We start from the raw sequence: 18,949 nt of genomic DNA on the forward strand, positions 1-18,949 counted from the left end.
GTGTGTTTTTATAACCAGCTGCTTTAGGTCTATACAGTAACTGTGCGAAAATGTTAACATTCCAAAAACATGCTTTTATTTGTGTTGGTAAATGTCTCAAAACTAGTGGTTTACCGATACAGTATGTACGGTAGGTTGGCCAGTTTTTGGCATTTTGACACCCTGCGCTTGACCAAATTAACAGAACTATTAAGTTCTTCCAGTTTGAAAATGTACCAGAAGTACACTAAAACATCTGTGATTTTTTTTTTATTTTTATTTATTTATTTTTTTTATCAATGTAAAAGATTTGACATGTTTTCAGTTACTTAAGGAAAGTGTTTTATTTATTTCAAAGTTAGAATTTAAATTTACTATATAATTATTTGTATTGTCATTGGTGCACTTGGTAATGTTTTGTTTAGTGGCCGATGATAGTGGTCTGACTTTATACTAACACCTACAGTATCTGCGTGGATACTAAATGTAACAGCAAAAATGCTATGCTCTATTTAATACTCTATTTGAAAGCGTATGTGTCACTTGTGATTAATTTATTTTGCAACTACTAAGTGCCCGATAATACTGACATAAGATGAAATGTATTTGGCTCATGTGATCTCAGCAAGGGGCAAAACTGCCCAAATGGGGGGGGGGGCAGTTATTAATGTTGTTATTAACATTTACTTATATTAAGTGGTGAAAAATTATTATTAATTCTTAGTTCATGTTAACTAATGTTGTTAACTAATGTTAACAAATGTAACCTTATTTTAAAGTGTTATCATAATTTTTAACATATTTATAAAAATAAAAATAAAGTTTTGTAGGGCAATTTTGTTTTTCCTCCAGTGGAAACTTTAAGTGCGCATTTAAAAGACCCATAGGGGTCAACTATTCAAAACACTGCCATTCTAACAATATTTGTTGTTAACAATAGTTCTGCTTTAGTAGTCTTTTAATTTACATTTTTAAATGCTATTTTAAATTTAGGAAATTTAACGTTTGATTGTCCACTTTTCCAGTGCGAAGATTGCAGTCCAAAGGTGTCTTAGTCCAGTATTTCCCTCTCCATGACAAAGAAGAGCTGAAGAGACTATCTTTCTCTTGGTACAAAAAGATCAAGTTGTCCCTCCAGCCTCTTGGTGAGTCACTGTCTCTCTCAGTGCTGGCAGCATGACCTTTAACCCAACACTATGTTCTGTATCAGTTTTCCTGAGATAATTTACTGTGAAAAGAGTTTCACAAGAACTGTGGTTAGATAAGAAAGAATGAATAGATATTTGCCATATTTGGTGAATATATGTCACTTGTAGCTGTCCTTCTCTAGAATAATTTACAGAATTTCAAAGAATACTGTTGTCTTCTCTTTTGAATGCAAATGTAAGCATAGGAGAGATGTACCTGAACCATGTATTAACTAAACATAAATAACTAAAACCATGTAATAAAACCATTATGCACTATATATACTGAAGGTGTTCTCTTTGTCTCCATGATGAAGATGACATCAGACATTACTTTGGAGAGGGTCTGGCTCTCTACTTTGGATTTCTGGAGTATTTTACGTTTGCCTTGGTACCCATGGCCCTTATTGGGATCCTTTACTACCTCTTTGACTGGGAGGACTATGATAAGTATGTACTGTTTGCTGTCTTCAACCTGGTTTGGTCTACGGTTTTCCTGGAAGTATGGAAGAGATGCAGCGCTACATTAGCGTACGGGTGGGGGACGTTGAGCTGCAAGAAAGCGTTTGAAGAACCCAGGCCTGGATTCCATGGAGCTCTAGGGTTTAATCCAGTTACGGGCCGAGAAGAACCGGTCTACCCCAGCTCCAGGTACAATTTTGTGTTGTCAAAGTGTTGCCAAACTGTATACTGTCAGAAAAATGTCATAGCTTTAGCAAGACTGGGTGCGTCTCAATCAGATCCCAAGTTCAGTCAGGGCACTGAACAGGGTGTCTCAATCGCAAAATCATTCCAGTGCACTGAAACGTACACTCACAGTAAAAATCAGGGAGCATTTTTGCTCACTATGTTCCCTTATCGGAAACATCGTCATGTCTTCTAAAGTCTCTGAAGTCATTACAGGACGAGCGCAAGTGTAAATATATGAAATATCATTATTTACTCACCCTCATGATATCCCAGGTTTGTATGACTTTCTTTCTTCAGCAGAACACATTTGAAGAAAAATAGAAAAATATCTCAGCTCAGTTGGTCTTTAAAATGCAAGTGGATGGTGATCAGACCTTTGAAGCTCCAAAAATCACAGACAGTCAGCATAAACGTCATCGATATGACTCCAGCGGTTAAATTAATGTCTTCTAAAGCGATACGATCACTTCTGGTGCGAAAAAGATCAGTATTTAAGTACTTTTTAACTATAAACCATTGCTTCCAGTCAGCAGTCGTATGCACATTCACGAGGGCGCTGAGTTCATGTGGTCTCTCGTGTGACGTATTCACGTTGGTATGTTACGGACATAATCTCACGTTCTTCTCTCGGTTGAGACATCCAGGATAAGCACACAAACACACCATTGTGAGTAAAGAAACAGATTAATACAGATCTAAACCAAAACCAAAGATGCATCTGTACAGCGTTCTTCCTTCTCACTTGTAAACAGCACTGCTTTTCTGGGTGTGTCGCACGTGCGTCAGTTCTCGCGTGAACATGCAAATGCAAATATGTTACACGTGCATCCTGCTGCTGATCAGAACTGATGGATTACAGTTAAAAAGTACTTAAATATTGATTGTTTTCATACCAAAAGTGATAATGTCACTTTAGAGACTCCGCTGGAGTCGTATGGATGACGTCTATGCTGACTGTCTGTGATTTTTTGGAGCTTCAAAAGAGAAATCGCCATTCACTTGCATTTTAAGGACCTACTAAGCTAAGGATTTTTCTATTTTTCTTCAAATGTGTTCTGCTGAAGAAAGAAAGTCATACACATCTTGGATGGCATGATGGTGAGTAAATGTTGAGAAAATGTTCATTTTTGGGTGAACTATCCCTTTAATATCTTTGGCGAAAAGGCACAATAGTGTCATTTACACAGCGATGTTGTTGATTTAATAACAGCTTTGTTTTTAATGCGCAAGCTCATAATCGTATCGCAGGTGATTGAGTCATAAGTGTCCCAATGCTCAGTAGATCAGCACCCTTGCCAGTGCCCGAATTTGTGTTCACAATAAACTGATTCACGACATAGGGAGCTAGGGAGCTGATTGAGACACCTGTATTAAAGGAATAGTTTGCTCAAAAATGAAATGTTTTCATTTGAACACAAAAGGAGGAATGTTGAAGACTTTGTTATAAAGTGAATGTGGATTTGGAGGTTCTTAAGCTCCAAAATTATAAAAAATCATTTCAGTACCATAAATGCAGTCCTTACAGCTTGTGCACTATATTCCAAGTCTTTGTGTTCATTACACATAGCTATTGTTTAGACTCAGAAGACTTAGGACTACAGTATAGAGCATGAGTCATATGCAGTACATAAGGTATACAGTGCTTTTTTGTCATTTTGGACCTGGATAGCCCCTGAGTCCCCATTCAGGAAATAAAATAGCCAGTACATCCTTCAACATTTCTCCTTTTGTGTTCCACAAAAAAATCAAGTAATCTGGGTTTGTATAACTGATGACCAAATTTAATTTTTGGGTAACTTATTCCTTCAAGCACAGCTCTAGCATTTTGGTTACCACCAAAAGCTGGTTTGCTTGTTATGTTGGCCTTTAGGATGCAGTGATGTAGACTTATTTTGTGTGCTCTGATATATTAATTGATAAATAAACTGATAATCAGATTAAATCAATATAAAGAAATATAGCATTTCAGAGCAGAACATTTTCAGTACAGAAATTATGAGCATATGCTCAGGTTGTTTTGACTGTGTTCCCATGACAGGCGTCAGTTGAGGATATATTTGGTGTCGGTTCCTTTCGTACTGCTGTGCCTGTATCTTTCCTTTTATGTGATGATGGTCTACTTCGACATGGAGAACTGGGCCATAGGTATATACGAGGAAAACCCAAACTTTGCAACCAGTATTCTGCTGTTCGTTCCCAGTATCATCTACGCTGTTGTTATCGAGATCATGAACCTATTGTATCGCTATGCAGCAGAGTTTCTCACAAACTGGGGTGAGAATATAATTCTTCTTTTCTTTCTTTCTTTTTCCCTCAGAGTCTGTAATTGTCTACAAATGATTTTGCTGTAATTGAATGAAATAAATATGTTGCATCACATCAGTGCTAAATCCTATTTCCTGTTTATCTGTTGTGCAGAAAACCACCGACTTGAGTCATCGTTTCAAAATCATCTCGTGCTCAAAGTTTTGGTGGTATGCTATAATGGTTTCTTTTGTGTTTTCATACTTTGCATAGTCTTTTTAACTGCATGTGATGTTAATTACTGCAAGTTCAGCATTTGAAGATTGATTCCCAAACACAGGGGGTTTGGGGGGATTGTCTTATAATTTAGCAAACACGTTTGTTTATTTTACCTCTTATTCTTTGCTGGCATAGTTCACAGAGAACTTATTTCTGCCTGCAATATGAAAACGATGCTTTTTCGAGGTGCACATTTAATCTAAAATGGTTTAATATTATCTCTTGTTTCCAGTTTAACTTCGTAAACTGCTTTGCCTCTCTTTTCTATATTGCTTTCGTCATGCAAGACATGGTGCTTCTGAGACAGGTTAGTGTTTCAGTCAGAGTTAAACAAGCTGTGTATCTTTATACAGTTATTCATAAGAAGCCTTACTTGTGCTTGGGAAGTAATGCACTCTTGTATTTGGCCTGTGTTTGTGGACAGAGTCTGGCCACCCTGCTCATCACCTCTCAAATCCTGAACCAAGTGATGGAGGCCTTCCTGCCGTACTGGCTACAGAGGAGGAGGAACAAGAAGGTTCATAAGAGGATGAGGAGGCTGATGGGTGATAAAGAGCTCCCCCTGCTGGAACAAGTTCAGTTAGAGACTGACATGAACACATATCTGGTAAGCTCCAACAACGCTTATCAGCTGAATGTCTTGACTTATTCAAAGTTTGAAATATAATCATGAGGGTATGTTGTGCAATGAATGGGTGGAATCATCAAGAATATATACTGTAGTTTACCTATAATAGATGGAAGAGAGTTTGTGTATAATCACTTATGATATGCACACATTTTTGGTATAATTCCCTTCTCTTGGCTCATTGAAAGGTTAAATGAACCCTACAGATGGTCCAGATCTACAGATTTGTAGCTTTTTTTCTTTGGCTCCCTGAAGTCCTTTTATAATGTTAGTCAAGGTTACTTGGACCAAAACAGTAATAATTTAGTTGTGCATAAACATTTTCCACTATCTCTGTAACACATAGATTAAAACCGTCTGTTTTTTTCTATGTTTTAAAGAGGTCATTAGCCTCTTATGATTGGCTAAACTCTTCACATGTGAAAAGTACCAGCATACCTGGAATGCTATATATATATATATATATATAATATATATATATATATATATATATATATATATATATATATATATATATATATATACTTGACTTTAAAAAGTCAATTCCAAAGACCATTCAAAAGTTTGGGGTCACTTGCCTGAAATGTTTCTCATGATCTTAAAAACCTTTTGATCTGAAGGTGTATGCTTAAATGTTTGAAATTAGTTTTGTAGACAAAAATATAATTGTGCCAACATATTAATTTATTTAATTACAAAATGAACATTTTATTAAAAATAAAATAAAAAACAAAAATCAAATGTTTTTGAAATGGATGACTTGGACCGAATAATTAAGAAAAGTAGCCACTAAGTGCCCAACATAGATGGGAACTCCTTCAATACTGTTTAAAAAGCATCCCAGGGTGATACCTCAAGAAGTTGGTTGAGAAAATGCCAAGAGTACATGTCTGCAAAATCTAGGCAAAGTGTGGCCACTTTGAAGATGCTAAAATATAACACAGTTTTGATTTATTTTGGATTTTGTTTAGTCACAACATAATTCCCATATTTCCATGTATGTTATTGCATAGTTTTGATGACTTTACTATTATTCTAAAATGTGAAAAAAAATAAAAAAATAAAAAAAAATAAAGAATGAGTAAGTGACCTTAAACTTTTGACCAGTAGTGTATATACAGTTGAAGTCAGAAGTTTACATACACCTTAGGTTGAAGTCATTAAAATTATTTTTTTTAACCAATCCACAGATTTCATATTTGCAAACTATAGTTTTGACAAGCCATTTATCTTCTTTGTGTATGACATGAGTAATTTTTCCAACAATTGTTTACAGACAGATTGTTTCACTTTTAATTGACTATATCACAATTCCAGTGGGTCAGATGTTTACATTCACCAAGCTAACTGTGCCTTTAAGCAGCTTGGAAAATTCCAGAAAATGATGTCAAGCCTTTAGACAATTAGCCAATTAGCTTCTGATAGGCTAATTGGAGTCAGTTGGAGGTGTACCTGTGGATTTATTTTAAGGCCTACCTTCAAACTCAGTGCCTCTTTGCTTGACATCATGGGGAAATCAAAAGAAATCAGCCAAGACCTCAGGAAAAAAAATTGTGGACCTCCACAAGTCTGATTCATCCTTGGGAGCAATTTCCAAACGCCTGAAGGTACCACGTTCATCTGTACAAACAATAGTACACAAGTATATACACCATGGGACCACGCAGCCATCATATCGCTCAGGAAGGAGACTCATTCTGTCTCCTAGAGATGAATGTAGTTTGGTGTGAAAAGTGCAAATCAATCCCAGAACAACAGCAAAGGACCTTGTGAAGATGCTAGAGCAAAAAGGTAGACAAGTATCTATATCCACAGTAAAATGAGTCCTATATCGACATAACCTGAAAGTCTGCTCAGCAAGGAAGAAGCCACTGCTCCAAAACCGGCATAAAAAATCCAGACTACAGTTTGCAAGTGCACATGGGGGCAAATATTTAACATTTTGGAGAAATTTTCTCTGGTCTGATGAAACAAAAATTGAATTCTTTGGTCATAATAACCATCGTTATGTTTGGAGAAAAATGGGTGAGGCTTGCAAGCCGAAAAACACCATCCCAACCGTGAAGCATGGGTGTGGCAGCATCATGTTGTGGGGGTGCTTTGCTGCAGGAAGGACTGGTGCACTTCACAAAATAGATGGCATCATGAGGAAGGAAAATTATGTGGATATATTGAAACAACATGAGTCAGGAAGTTAAAGCTCGGTCGCAAATGGGTCGTCTAAATGGACAATGACCACAAGTATACCTCCAAAGTTGTGGCAAAATGGCTTAAGAACAACAAAGTCAAGGTATTGGAGTGGCCATCACAAAGCCTTGACCTCAATCCGATAGAAAATCTGTGGGCAGAACTGAAAAAGCATGCGCGAGCAAGGAGGCCTACAAACCTGACTCAGTTACACCAGTTCTGTCTGGAGGAATGGGACAAAATTCCAGCAACTAATTGTGAGCTTATATAGGGCTACCCAAAATGTTTGAACCAAGTTAAATAATTTAAAGGCAATGCTACCAAATACTAACAAATTGTATGTACACTTCAGACCCACTGGGAATGTGATGAAAGAAATAAAAGCTGAAATAAATCATTCTCTCTACTATTATTCATTATTTCACATTCTTAAAATAAAGTAGTGATCCTAACTGACCTAAGACAGGGAATGTTTTCTACAATTAAATGTCAGGAATTGTGAAAAACTGAGGTGTATGTAAACTTCTGACTTCAACTCTATATATGATTTTGCTCTTATGGAAAGAAATTGGTACTTTTATTCACCAAAGTGGTATTCAACTGATCGCAATGTATAGTCAGGACATTAATAACTTGAAAAATTACTATTACAATTTGAAAAAAATTTCAGAACTTCTTAAACCTCTTCAAAGAGTTCTCATCAAAATTTTTTCCATGTGCAGCAATGACAGCTTTGCAGATCCTTGGCATTCTAGCTGTCAGTTTGTCCAGATACTCAGGTGACATTTCACCCCACACTTCCTGTAGCACTTGCCATAGATGTGGCTGTCTTATCGGGCACTTCTCACGCACCTTACAGTTTAGCTGATCCCACAAAATCTCAATGGGGTTAAGATCCATAACACTCTTTTCCAATTATCTGTTGTCCAATGTCTGTGTTTCTTTGCGCACTCTAACCTTTTCTTTTTGTTTTTCTGTTTCAAAAGTGGCTTTTTCTTTGCAATTCTTCCCATAAGGCCTGCACCCCTGAGTCTTCTCTTTACTGTTGTACATGAAACTGGTGTTGAGCGGGTAGAATTCAATGAAGCTGTCAGCTGAGGACATGTGAGGCGTCTATTTCTCAAACTAGAGACTCTGATGTACTTGTCCTCTTGTTTAGTTGTACATCTGGCCACATCTCTTTCTGTCCTTGTTAGAGCCAGTTGTCCTTTGTCTTTGAAGACTGTAGTGCACATCTTTGTATGAAATCTTCAGTTTTTTGGCAATTTCAAGCATTGTATAGCCTTCATTCCTCAAAACAATGATTGACTGATGAATTTCTAGAGAAAGCTGTTTCTTTTTTGCCATTTTTGACCTAATATTGACCTTAAGACATGCCAGTCTATTGCATACTGTGGCAAGTCAAAAACAAACACAAAGACAATGTTAAGCTTCATTTAACAAACCAAATAGCTTTCAGCAGTGTTTGATATAATGGCAAGTAATTTTCTAGTACAAAATTAGCAATTTATCATGATTACTCAAGGATAAGGTGTTGGAGTGATGGCTGCTGGAAATGGGGCCTGTCTAGATTTGATCAAAAATGACTTTTTTCAAATAGTGATGGTGCAGTTTTTTACATCAGTAATGTCCTGACTATACTTTGTGATCAGTTGAATGCCACTTTGGTGAATTAAAGTAACAATTTCCTTCCAAAACAGCAAAATCTGTACAACTTTTGGCCACCAGTGTGTGTATATATATACTGTATATACTGTATGCATGCATTTTTATTTATTTCTTTCTTTTTTCAAAAGAGAATGAAACCAACATAAAAGTAAAGATTACAATTCTAAGAACTTGGTACTAGATTTGTAAAAGTTTTCTCCTTTAAGCATCTCAGACATTCTTATGACCCTCATACATTTGTTGAAGAATAATTGTGTTCTCTTTGCTCAATGAAAGAGCATTATATTTATTACAGGCAAACCTGCTAATCTGTCTAAAATAACTTTGACCATCAGGGAACATTTGATGATTACCTTGAGCAGTTTCTGCTGTTTGGCTATGTGAGTCTGTTCTCCTGTGTGTACCCGCTGGCTGCTGTGCTGTTGGTGCTGAACAACATCACTGAGGTTTACTCTGACGCCTTCAAGATGTGCCACGTCTTCAAGCGCCCCTTCACTGAGCCAGCCTCAGACATCGGAATATGGCAGGTGAAAAAACCTCTTGAGGAAGAAAGAGAAACAGACAGAAATAAGAAATTTATAATGCTATAAATATGGGGTAGGTCTATAATCTGGTAGACTTAACTAATTGTTATAAAAAATAAAAATAAAAACAAGCTTAGTTGAATCATAATAATAATGGAATTTGTATTCTGTATGTTTGTTTTAAAAACAAATAAAGGCAATTTTTGGACAAATCCAAAGTAAAATTATGTGTCGGCCAAAAATAACTACTATATATCTTATATGCCTTGTTTTATATTTGTCTACCAAATGAATTTCAAGGGATAGCTCACCAAAAAAGGTTCTGTTGTCATTTACTAACCATCATGTTTTTCCAAACCCATATGACTTGGAACCAAAAAAGTTGAATGAAAGTAAAACTAAAAATCAGATGTTAGGCAGAATGTTAGACATCCTCAGTCCCCATTCACTTGCATTGAATCTTTCCATGCAATGAAAGTGAATGGTGACTGAACATTAGATCGAAAGGTCTTTAAGATCACGAGAATCAGTCAAATCTCTCCAAACATTTATAAGATACTGTATTCACAACAATCCTTTAATATTTTGACTTTTTTTTTTTCAGCTGGCGTTCGAGACAATGAGCGTTATTGCCGTGGTGACCAACTGTGCCTTAATTGGTTTGTCCCCACAAGTCAAAGAGTACTTCCTTGAATCGGAGACTCAGCTGATCCTCACTGTGGTGGCTATAGAGGTAATGATATGTTCTCTTCTCTCCCACCCTTGAACTTATGGCCCACTTAGGCAATGGACTATTCGATCCATAAGGTGGCATGAGTGAGCTGTTTTTCTGCTGTTTATAAGTATTTAAGGATGCTAGCCTTGGCTTGTAGTCCTTGTTTCATTAACCGCCATCCATATGGTTTGGATAATCCAGGAAACAGAGAGTGTTGGGCCTTGTCAGTTGGTGTAACAGAGTAGAATCCAGATCCTCACCATTGTGCACGTCCAGTCCACATGGGTTAACATCAGAATTAAACAGGAGGTTCAGTTAAGCTTTGCTGCTGGCCTCAGGAGACCTTCTCAAAATAACTGACCCAAACACACACTCGTGCACAAACACTCTAGAGACTTGTGTTTTGGGGGAGAGAAAAGCTAGAACTGCTGAAATTCTGTGTGAATCTGGTGGGGATCTGTGGAGGAATTCATTGTGCCGTGTCTTGTTTTCCGCTAATTAAACTTCACAGTAATCACTGGAGTTGTAATTAGGCCATACTGATTTGCACACAGCATCAGCGTTCCATGGCATAATTTTAAATAAAACTGAAAACCAGGAGTGTTGTGGGAATATGAAAGAATCTTCAAAACCTCAAAAACAGAGGCTGTAGTCTTTTAGGTTGGTGTGGTTTTGTTGTTGCATTCTACAACATTAATTCTACCAGAAAGTCTCAGAAAGCGAAGGAGAAACATGTTTGTGTAGTGACAGTATTATGTTCTTTGGTGTTCTTGCTTGAACCGTTATATCCTGCTGGAGTAAGTTGGTTGCGGCAAAGAACCTAACCCAGATCAATGGGACAGGGACCCAAACTGGTGGTGCACAGAAAGCAGTAAAATAACAGGTTGTTAGTGGATTCTTAAAATGGAAGCTACATTCAGGGTTCCCATGGACATGGGAAAAAAGATTTGGGATCTTTTTAAATGATTTTGTGGCCTGGAAAAGTCAAGGACATTAATTAAATCTTAAAACGTAATGTAAAAGTCTTGTACATTTCTATAGCAAATAGAAATTCTTTTAGTTTTGCTCAGCTCTAAACATTTTCATAGGCTAGAAATTGCTCTACGTGTGCAATCCCTTTTAAATTATTTAAAAAAATCCTTATCCAGTAATTACAAATGACTGGAAATGTCACAAGAATTACTTGGTCAAAAGGTGTGGGAACACTGTTATGATTGATTGAGAATGAATGAATGAAGTAACGAAGGAACGAACGAACAAATGAATGATGTAGCTAGCTTACTACTACTTGGCTACTACTACAAGTCTTACTGTTTGAACTAATAATGTGTTCATGTCTGAATTACGCTAATTACAATATTCCGACTTGTAAAAACATTCACATCTTCGCAGAACTCGTAATTACAAGTTGTAAACTCCGAAATCAATGAAAGCTCCAATTTGACAGTTGCAACGTCATGTAGGAAGAACACATTTGGCAGCGGCCTCAACAGTTACAGGTAATAACACATTTATGTTTGATATACCATTTTATAATGCAATTTTTACCTGAATTGCTTTCTTTGTTCTTAAACATTTTTGCAGGGTGATTTAATGAATGAATGTAGTGGTAAATGTTTTGCTGGTATTAACAACAAAACTGTTTTTGTGTTATGAGTGCTGCCATAATAACAGATATCTTCCTAAGTCCGAGGACGTCAGGATACCGTGATCAGTCTGTGGTGGGGGGCTAGGCTTCACATGGTGGGGCTAGGCTTCTCTAGGACCATGACAACATTTTTGCAATTTAAAATTGTATTGCTGTATTACATGTTTGGCGGCAGTTTTTCAGTGAAATGTCCAGCTGGGAGTAGGAATTTTAGATGGATGTTTTTAAAACATACCTCCCTAACCTAAACATTTTGCCCAAACCTAACCAATAGTGTTTTAAAAAATAAATGAGAAGTTTAAAAAGACGTCCTTACCCAACAAACGCATAAACCTAACCGATAGTGTTTTAAAATGCAGAAGCAAAATGAAAAGCACACTTTCTGAAGCAACCACTTAATTTTGTGTCGCTTCTATGACTCTGTTATGGCACGTGTCAGCTTGTGTTCTTGATTGGTCTTGAACTGCAGTCCCCTGGGTCCAAAGCCCAACGCTCTGTGAGCTACCGTGCGAGCTAATCACACTGGAATAAGTTTTATATGTAGGTGGGTCCGTAATAGAAATGCTAAAATGTGTCATTTTTGAAAAGATGCATTAGAGGAAAAGTGTCGATATCATAACATAGCAGGGAGTGAGTAATAGAGAGAAAAATAAGTACTTATAATGTCATAATAAGCCACTGAAGTCATGGTTTGAGTGAAAGGGAATAAAACACACTGTTGTTGTAGCACCTCTAGTGTTCATTTCACCTGAAAACTGCAGGGAATTTTACCTGGAGACATGTATTATAAGTTTTGCAAAAATATATATTGAGTCACTATAAGACCAGGTTGGTAATTACAGTAATTCCAACACAACTGGAATCAGGCGCTGTTCCAGATCAATATTATTGAGGTTGCTTCTGAAAATAGTGGGGGTGCTCTGTATAAAGTGGAGATGTATGTAATATTTTTAATAGATTAAATCATGTTTAAATGCGAATAAAACAACGTAAAGAATTTTTTTTTTTTTTTTAATGTACAAAACATTTATTGCTTCGTTTTTTTGGGGTGGGGTGGGGTGGGGTTTGCACATGACAGCAAAATGCTGCACCTGCAGATTAGGACATACTGATTTGCAAAATCATACACGTTTATAAATTGATGCAGCATTTTGTGTGTTGTGTGGGATTCAAGGAAATCTGCTTGCCAATTTACAGTATTAGTCTTACAAATTCAATTGAGCAGGTGTGCGCGATTTATTTTGGTACAGGGACCACATCAGCCGTTAAGTAGAACATGGAAGAGAGAAGATAAAAGTTCTGCATAGATGTATTTTTTAAGCCCAGAAGTAGTAGTGTACTCATGCACTCAATGAATGATGCACAATTTTCTGAAGTGTATACTGATGGGACCATTCTGCGATTCAGTTTTGCTGCTACTTTTCTATCATGTGTTAGTAAAACTGAATAAAGTCTGAATACAATTATGAATTGTTTATTTTACCATACTTCAATGCAGTAGTAATTTAATATTCACTCAACATCAGGAGTCTGATTTAATAGTAAAATAAAATATACAGAAATTATAGATTCTAAAAGCTTATTTTAACGTTTGCCGCAAAGTAGACAAAGTTGTTTTATTCTCAAAATATCAACCTGATTACACGCTCATGGGTCACGATGTGAGTCTGGTCAGTGGTTTATTTGGCATCCCATTCAACACACAACTGAATAATACAGGCTGCATGACACTGATGAATGATTACTGCCAGAGTAACATTCACATACAGGTGTGAGGGACTTCAGCATTTCACAAATAACACAAAGAACAAAAATTTCACTCTCTTACTTGGTTTTGCTCACGTGTCCCCTCCATGTGCAAATGATGCAATGATCTATTGGGATTTTATTAAAGTTAATCACTGAAAAGGTTTGCTCACAGACTTGGCACTAAACAGCACACGCAGCATCACGAATGGACACGAGTGGCTGCATCACACTTTTCTTTGAGCATAATTTTGCACTATCGAACGCTATGTTTTTTTGTTTTTTTTTCCAAAGAGGAGACGTTCTTGATAATTGTTCATGATAAATCAACCCGCGGGCAGTAGTTTGCCCTGGTCTGCAATTAAGGGTGCTCTTAGGTTCGTTTGAGGGTGCTTGGTACCCTCAAGCACCCCCGTAGAACCGGGCCTGACTGGAATGCAGCAAAACACATACAGTAAGCTTATGTACAGATACAGATAAGCTGTGTAATCATTGTGCTGTCACATACATTAATTAAGTTGACTGAGGTCAGAGAGAATGCATGTTAAATCACAAGCAACCAAATTGCAAACAGTAGTGTTGTCACCTCTATGTGAATTCAGTCCTAATTCATATTGATCTGATTGAGTTTGGATGCTCCTGCTGGTTGGTGTGAATTGATTTGTTTAGGGGTGGTATAAGGGTACGCTGGAGCACAGTGGTGTTAGCTGTACAGCAGGTCAGCTCAGTGCTACATATCAGCTTTGCTTGTGATCAGAGGAAAGCAATGCTGTATCTCTGATGTGTTAATTTCTTTCCTGTCAAGATCATAAATGTTTTTTACCTTCGAAAGTTTGGCTGATAGATATTGCATTGCCAGTCCTTCGGTTGCTGGTTTGTATCCAGCTTGAAGGAGGTTGTTAAAAGGTGAAGTGTGTGTGTGTGTTATATATATATATATATATATATATATATATATATATATATATATATATATATATATATATATATATATATATATATATATACAGGTGCATCTCAATAAATTAGAATGTCGTGGAAAAGTTCATTTATTTCAGTAATTCAACTCAAATTGTGAAACTCGTGTATTAAATAAATTCAATGCACACAGACTGAAGTAGTTTAAGTCTTTGGTTCTTTTAATTGTGATGATTTTGGCTCACATTTAACAAAAACCCACCAATTCGCTATCTCAAAAAATTAGAATATGGTGACATGCCAATCAGCTAATCAAATCAAAACACCTGCAAAGGTTTCCTGAGCCTTCAAAATGGTCTCTCAGTTTGGTTCACTAGGCTACACAATCATGGGGAAGACTGCTGATCTGACAGTTGTCCAGAAGACAATCATTGACACCCTTCACAAGGAGGGTAAGCCACAAACATTCATTGCCAAAGAAGCTGGCTGTTTACAGAGTGCTGTATCCATGCATGTTAACAGAAAGTTGAGTGGAAGGAAAAAGTGTGGAAGAAAAAGATGCACAACCAACCGAGAGAACCGCAGCCTTATGAGGATTGTCAAGCAAAATTGATTCAAGAATTTGGGTGAACTTCACAAGGAATGGACTGAGGCTGGGGTCAAGGCATCAAGAGCCACCACACACAGACATGTCAAGGAATTTAGTTACAGTTGTCGTATATTCCTCTTGTTAAGCCACTCCTGAACCACAGACAACATCAGAGGCGTCTTACCTGGGCTAAGGAGAAGAAGAACTGGACTATTGCCCAGTGGTCCAAAGTCCTCTTTTCAGATGAGAGCAAGTTTTGTATTTCATTTGGAAACCAAGGTCCTAGAGTCTGGAGGAAGGGTGGAGAAGCTCATAGCCCAAGTTGCTTGAAGTCCAGTGTTAAGTTTCCACAGTCTGTGATGATTTGGGGTGCAATGTCTTCTGCTGGTGTTGGTCCATTATGTTTTTTGAAAACCAAAGTCACTGCACCCATTTACCAAGAAATCTTGGAGCACTTCATGCTTCCTTCTGCTGACTAGCTTTTTAAAGATGCTGATTTCATTTTCCAGCAGGATTTGGCACCTGCCCACACTGCCAAAAGCACCAAAAGTTGGTTAAATGACCATGGTGTTGGTGTGCTTGACTGGCCAGCAAACTCACCAGACCTGAACCCAGAGGAAAATGAGAAACGAGAGACCAAAAAATGCAGATGAGCTGAAGGCCACTGTCAAAGAAACCTGGGCTTCCATACCACCTCAGCAGTGCCACAAACTGATCACCTCCATGCCACGCTGAATTGAGGCAGTAATTAAAGCAAAAGGAGCCCCTACCAAGTATTGAGTACATATACAGTAAATGAACATACTTTCCAGAAGGCCAACAATTCACTAAAAATGTTTTTTTTATTGGTCTTATGATGTATTCTAATTTTTTGAGATAGTGAATTGGTGGGTTTTTGTTAAATGTGAGCCAAAATCATCACAATTAAAAGAACCAAAGACAAACTACTTCAGTCTGTGTGCAATGAATTTATTTAATACACGAGTTTCACAATTTGAGTTGAATTACTGAAATAAATGAACTTTTCCACGACATTCTAATTTATTGAGATGCACCTGTATATATATATATATATATATATATATATATATATATATATATATATATATATACACACACACACACACACTATGTGGCCAAAAGTTTGTGGACACCATATGTGCTTGATGAACTTTCAATTTCAAAACCATAGGCATCAATTTCCCCCTTTGGTGCAATAACAACTTCCACTCTTCTGGGAAGGCTTTCCACTATACTGTATGTAGTGACATGGCTGCAGGGATTTGTTCCCATTCAGACACAAGTGCATCACTGAGGTCCAGCACTGATGTTGGGCGATGGGGCCTGGCTTTCAGTTGGCATTCCAATTCACCCCAAAGGTGTTCAGTGGAGTTCAGGTCTGGGCTTTGTGCAGGCCAGTCAATTTCTTCCACATCAGACACAGTAAACCATTTCTTTATGGACTTTGCTTTGTGCACAGGGGCATTTTCATGCTGAAATAGAAAAGGGCTCTCCCCAAAATGTTGACATAAATTTGGAAGCACCGAATGCCCTAGAATGCCATTGTTTGGAGTAGAATTATGATTTATCTTCACTGGTATTAACGGAGTAACCAAACTCTTTAATTAGAAGGGGGTGTCCACATATTTCTGGCCATATAGTGTATGTATATATACAGTTGTGTTCAAAAGTTTGCATACCCTTGGAGAATTGGTAATATATGTACCATTTTTAAAGAAAACATGAGTGAGCAGGCAAAACACATTTCTTTTATTTCTTATGGGATTCATATTCAACTGTAAGTTATAACAGAATGGCACAATCATAAAACAAAACATGGCAACAAAGATAAAAATGAAATGACCCCTGTTCAAAAGTCTGCATACCCTTAGTTCTTAATACTGTGTATTGCCCCCTTTAGCATCAATGACAGCGTGCAGTCTTTTGTAATAGTTATCTATGAGGCCCCAAATTCTTGCAGGTGGTATAGCTGCCCATTCGTCTTGGCAAAATGCCTCCAGGTCATGCAAAGTCTTTGGTCGTCTTGCATGAACCGCACGTTTGAGATCTCCCCAGAGTGGCTCGATGATATTAAAGTCAGGAGACTGTGATGGCCACTCCAGAACCTTCACCTTTTTCTGCTGTAACCACTGGAGGGTCAACTTGGCCTTGTGCTTATGGTCATTGTCATGCTGGAAAGTCCAAGAGCGTCCCATGCGCAGCTTTCGTGCTGAAGAATGCAAATTGTCTGCCGGTATTTTCTGGTAACATGCTGCATTCATCTTGCCATCAATTTTCACAAGATTCCCTGTTCCATTAGAGCTCACACACCCCCAAAACATTGGGGATGGTATTCTTTTCACTATAGGCCTTGTTGACACCTCTCCAAACGTAGCGCTTATGGTTGTGACCATAAAGCTCTATTTTTGTCTCGTCACTCCAAATTACAATGTGCCAGAAGCTGTGAGGCGTGTCAAGGTGTTGTCGGGCATATTGTAACTGGGCTTTTTTGTGGCATTGGTGCAGTAAAGGCTTCTTTCTGGCAACTCGACCATGCAGCTCATTTTTGTTCAAGTATCGTCGTATTGTGCTCCTTGAAACAACCACAGCCTCTTTTTCCAGAGCAGCCTGTATTTTTCCTGAGGTTACCTGTGGGTTTTTCTTTGTATCCCGAACAATTCTTCTGGCAGTTGTGGCTGAAATCTTTCTTGGTCTACCTGACCTTGGCTTGGTATCAAGAGATCCCCGAATGTTCCACTTCTTAATAAGTGATTGAACAGTACTGACTGGCATTTTCAAGGCTTTGGATATCTTTTTATATCCTTTTCCATCTTTATAAAGTTCCATTACCTTGTTACGCAGGTCTTTTGAAAGTTCTTTTCTGCTCCCCATGGCTCAGTATCTAGCCTGCTCAGTGCATCCACGTGAGAGCTAACAAACTCATTGACTGTTTATACACAGACACTAATTACAATTTAAAAAGACACAGGTGTGTGAAATTAAACTTTAATTGCCATTTAAACTCGTGTGTGTCACCTTGTGTGTCTGTAACAAGGCCAAACATTCAAGGGTATGTAAACTTTTGATCAGGGCCATTTGGATGATTTCTGTTATCATTATGATTTAAAAAGGAGCCAAACAACTATGTGATAATGAATGGCTTCATATGATCACTATCCTTAAATAAAAGACAGTTTTTTTTGCATGATCAGTCATATTTTCAAAATCAATACCAAAATTTCACAATTTCTGCCAGGGTATGCAAACTTTTGAGCACAACTGTGTGTGTGTGTGTGTATGTATATATATATATATATATATATATATATATATATATATATATATATATATATATATATATATATATATATATATATATGAATTTGGGGCAGGGCAGATTTAAAACTTGTCTGAAAAATGGCAGTGGTGCTAGGAAACTTGTTTGAAAACAACTATTATTTTTTGAATTACATTTGATGCCACTAGTGGTGCAGAAATTACACACAACAGCATTGTACTTGTACAATGACTATAAAGGGCATGTATTAACCTACAAGCTTTTTAATTACCTAATTCTGAGATCATTTTCTCACCCTTATGTTGTTTGAAACCCATATGAATTTCTTTCTTCCATGGAACACAAAAGGAAATGTTAGGCAAAATATTAGCCTCACTTTCATTGTACTGTATAAAAAAAAATAAAAGCTGAAATAAGTCAATAGTGACTGAGACTTTCTTTTTTGTTCCATGGAAGAAAGAACGTCTGGTGGGTTAGGAACAACATGAGGGCGAGTGAATGATAGAATTTCTATCAGAAAAGATGAACTATCGCTTTAAGATATTTACAGTTGCATAGTTTACATAAACACAATAGTTCTTAACATGTCAGACTAAATGTTAAGTGCCTTGCTCAAGGGCACAGTGGATATGGTCAAAGGAAGGATGTC

General features: G+C 37.3%; 1 protein-coding gene across 3 annotated transcripts in view; it reads left to right on the forward strand.

The window, feature by feature from the left end:
* Positions 1 to 18,949, forward strand: part of LOC127452562 (anoctamin-10-like) — a 105,037-nt gene that overhangs the window by 7,872 nt on the left and 78,216 nt on the right. For all 3 annotated transcript variants that reach the window (XM_051718101.1, XM_051718100.1, XM_051718099.1), the window contains 8 exons: positions 1,005 to 1,124; positions 1,484 to 1,817; positions 3,895 to 4,130; positions 4,275 to 4,330; positions 4,612 to 4,686; positions 4,804 to 4,986; positions 9,198 to 9,389; positions 9,991 to 10,119. In XM_051718101.1, the coding sequence (XP_051574061.1) occupies positions 1,005 to 1,124; positions 1,484 to 1,817; positions 3,895 to 4,130; positions 4,275 to 4,330; positions 4,612 to 4,686; positions 4,804 to 4,986; positions 9,198 to 9,389; positions 9,991 to 10,119 (1,325 nt within the window). The remainder of the gene's footprint in view (positions 1 to 1,004; positions 1,125 to 1,483; positions 1,818 to 3,894; positions 4,131 to 4,274; positions 4,331 to 4,611; positions 4,687 to 4,803; positions 4,987 to 9,197; positions 9,390 to 9,990; positions 10,120 to 18,949) is intronic.

The sequence above is a fragment of the Myxocyprinus asiaticus genome, chromosome 15 (assembly GCF_019703515.2).
Source record: "Myxocyprinus asiaticus isolate MX2 ecotype Aquarium Trade chromosome 15, UBuf_Myxa_2, whole genome shotgun sequence".
Taxonomy (NCBI): domain Eukaryota; kingdom Metazoa; phylum Chordata; class Actinopteri; order Cypriniformes; family Catostomidae; genus Myxocyprinus; species Myxocyprinus asiaticus.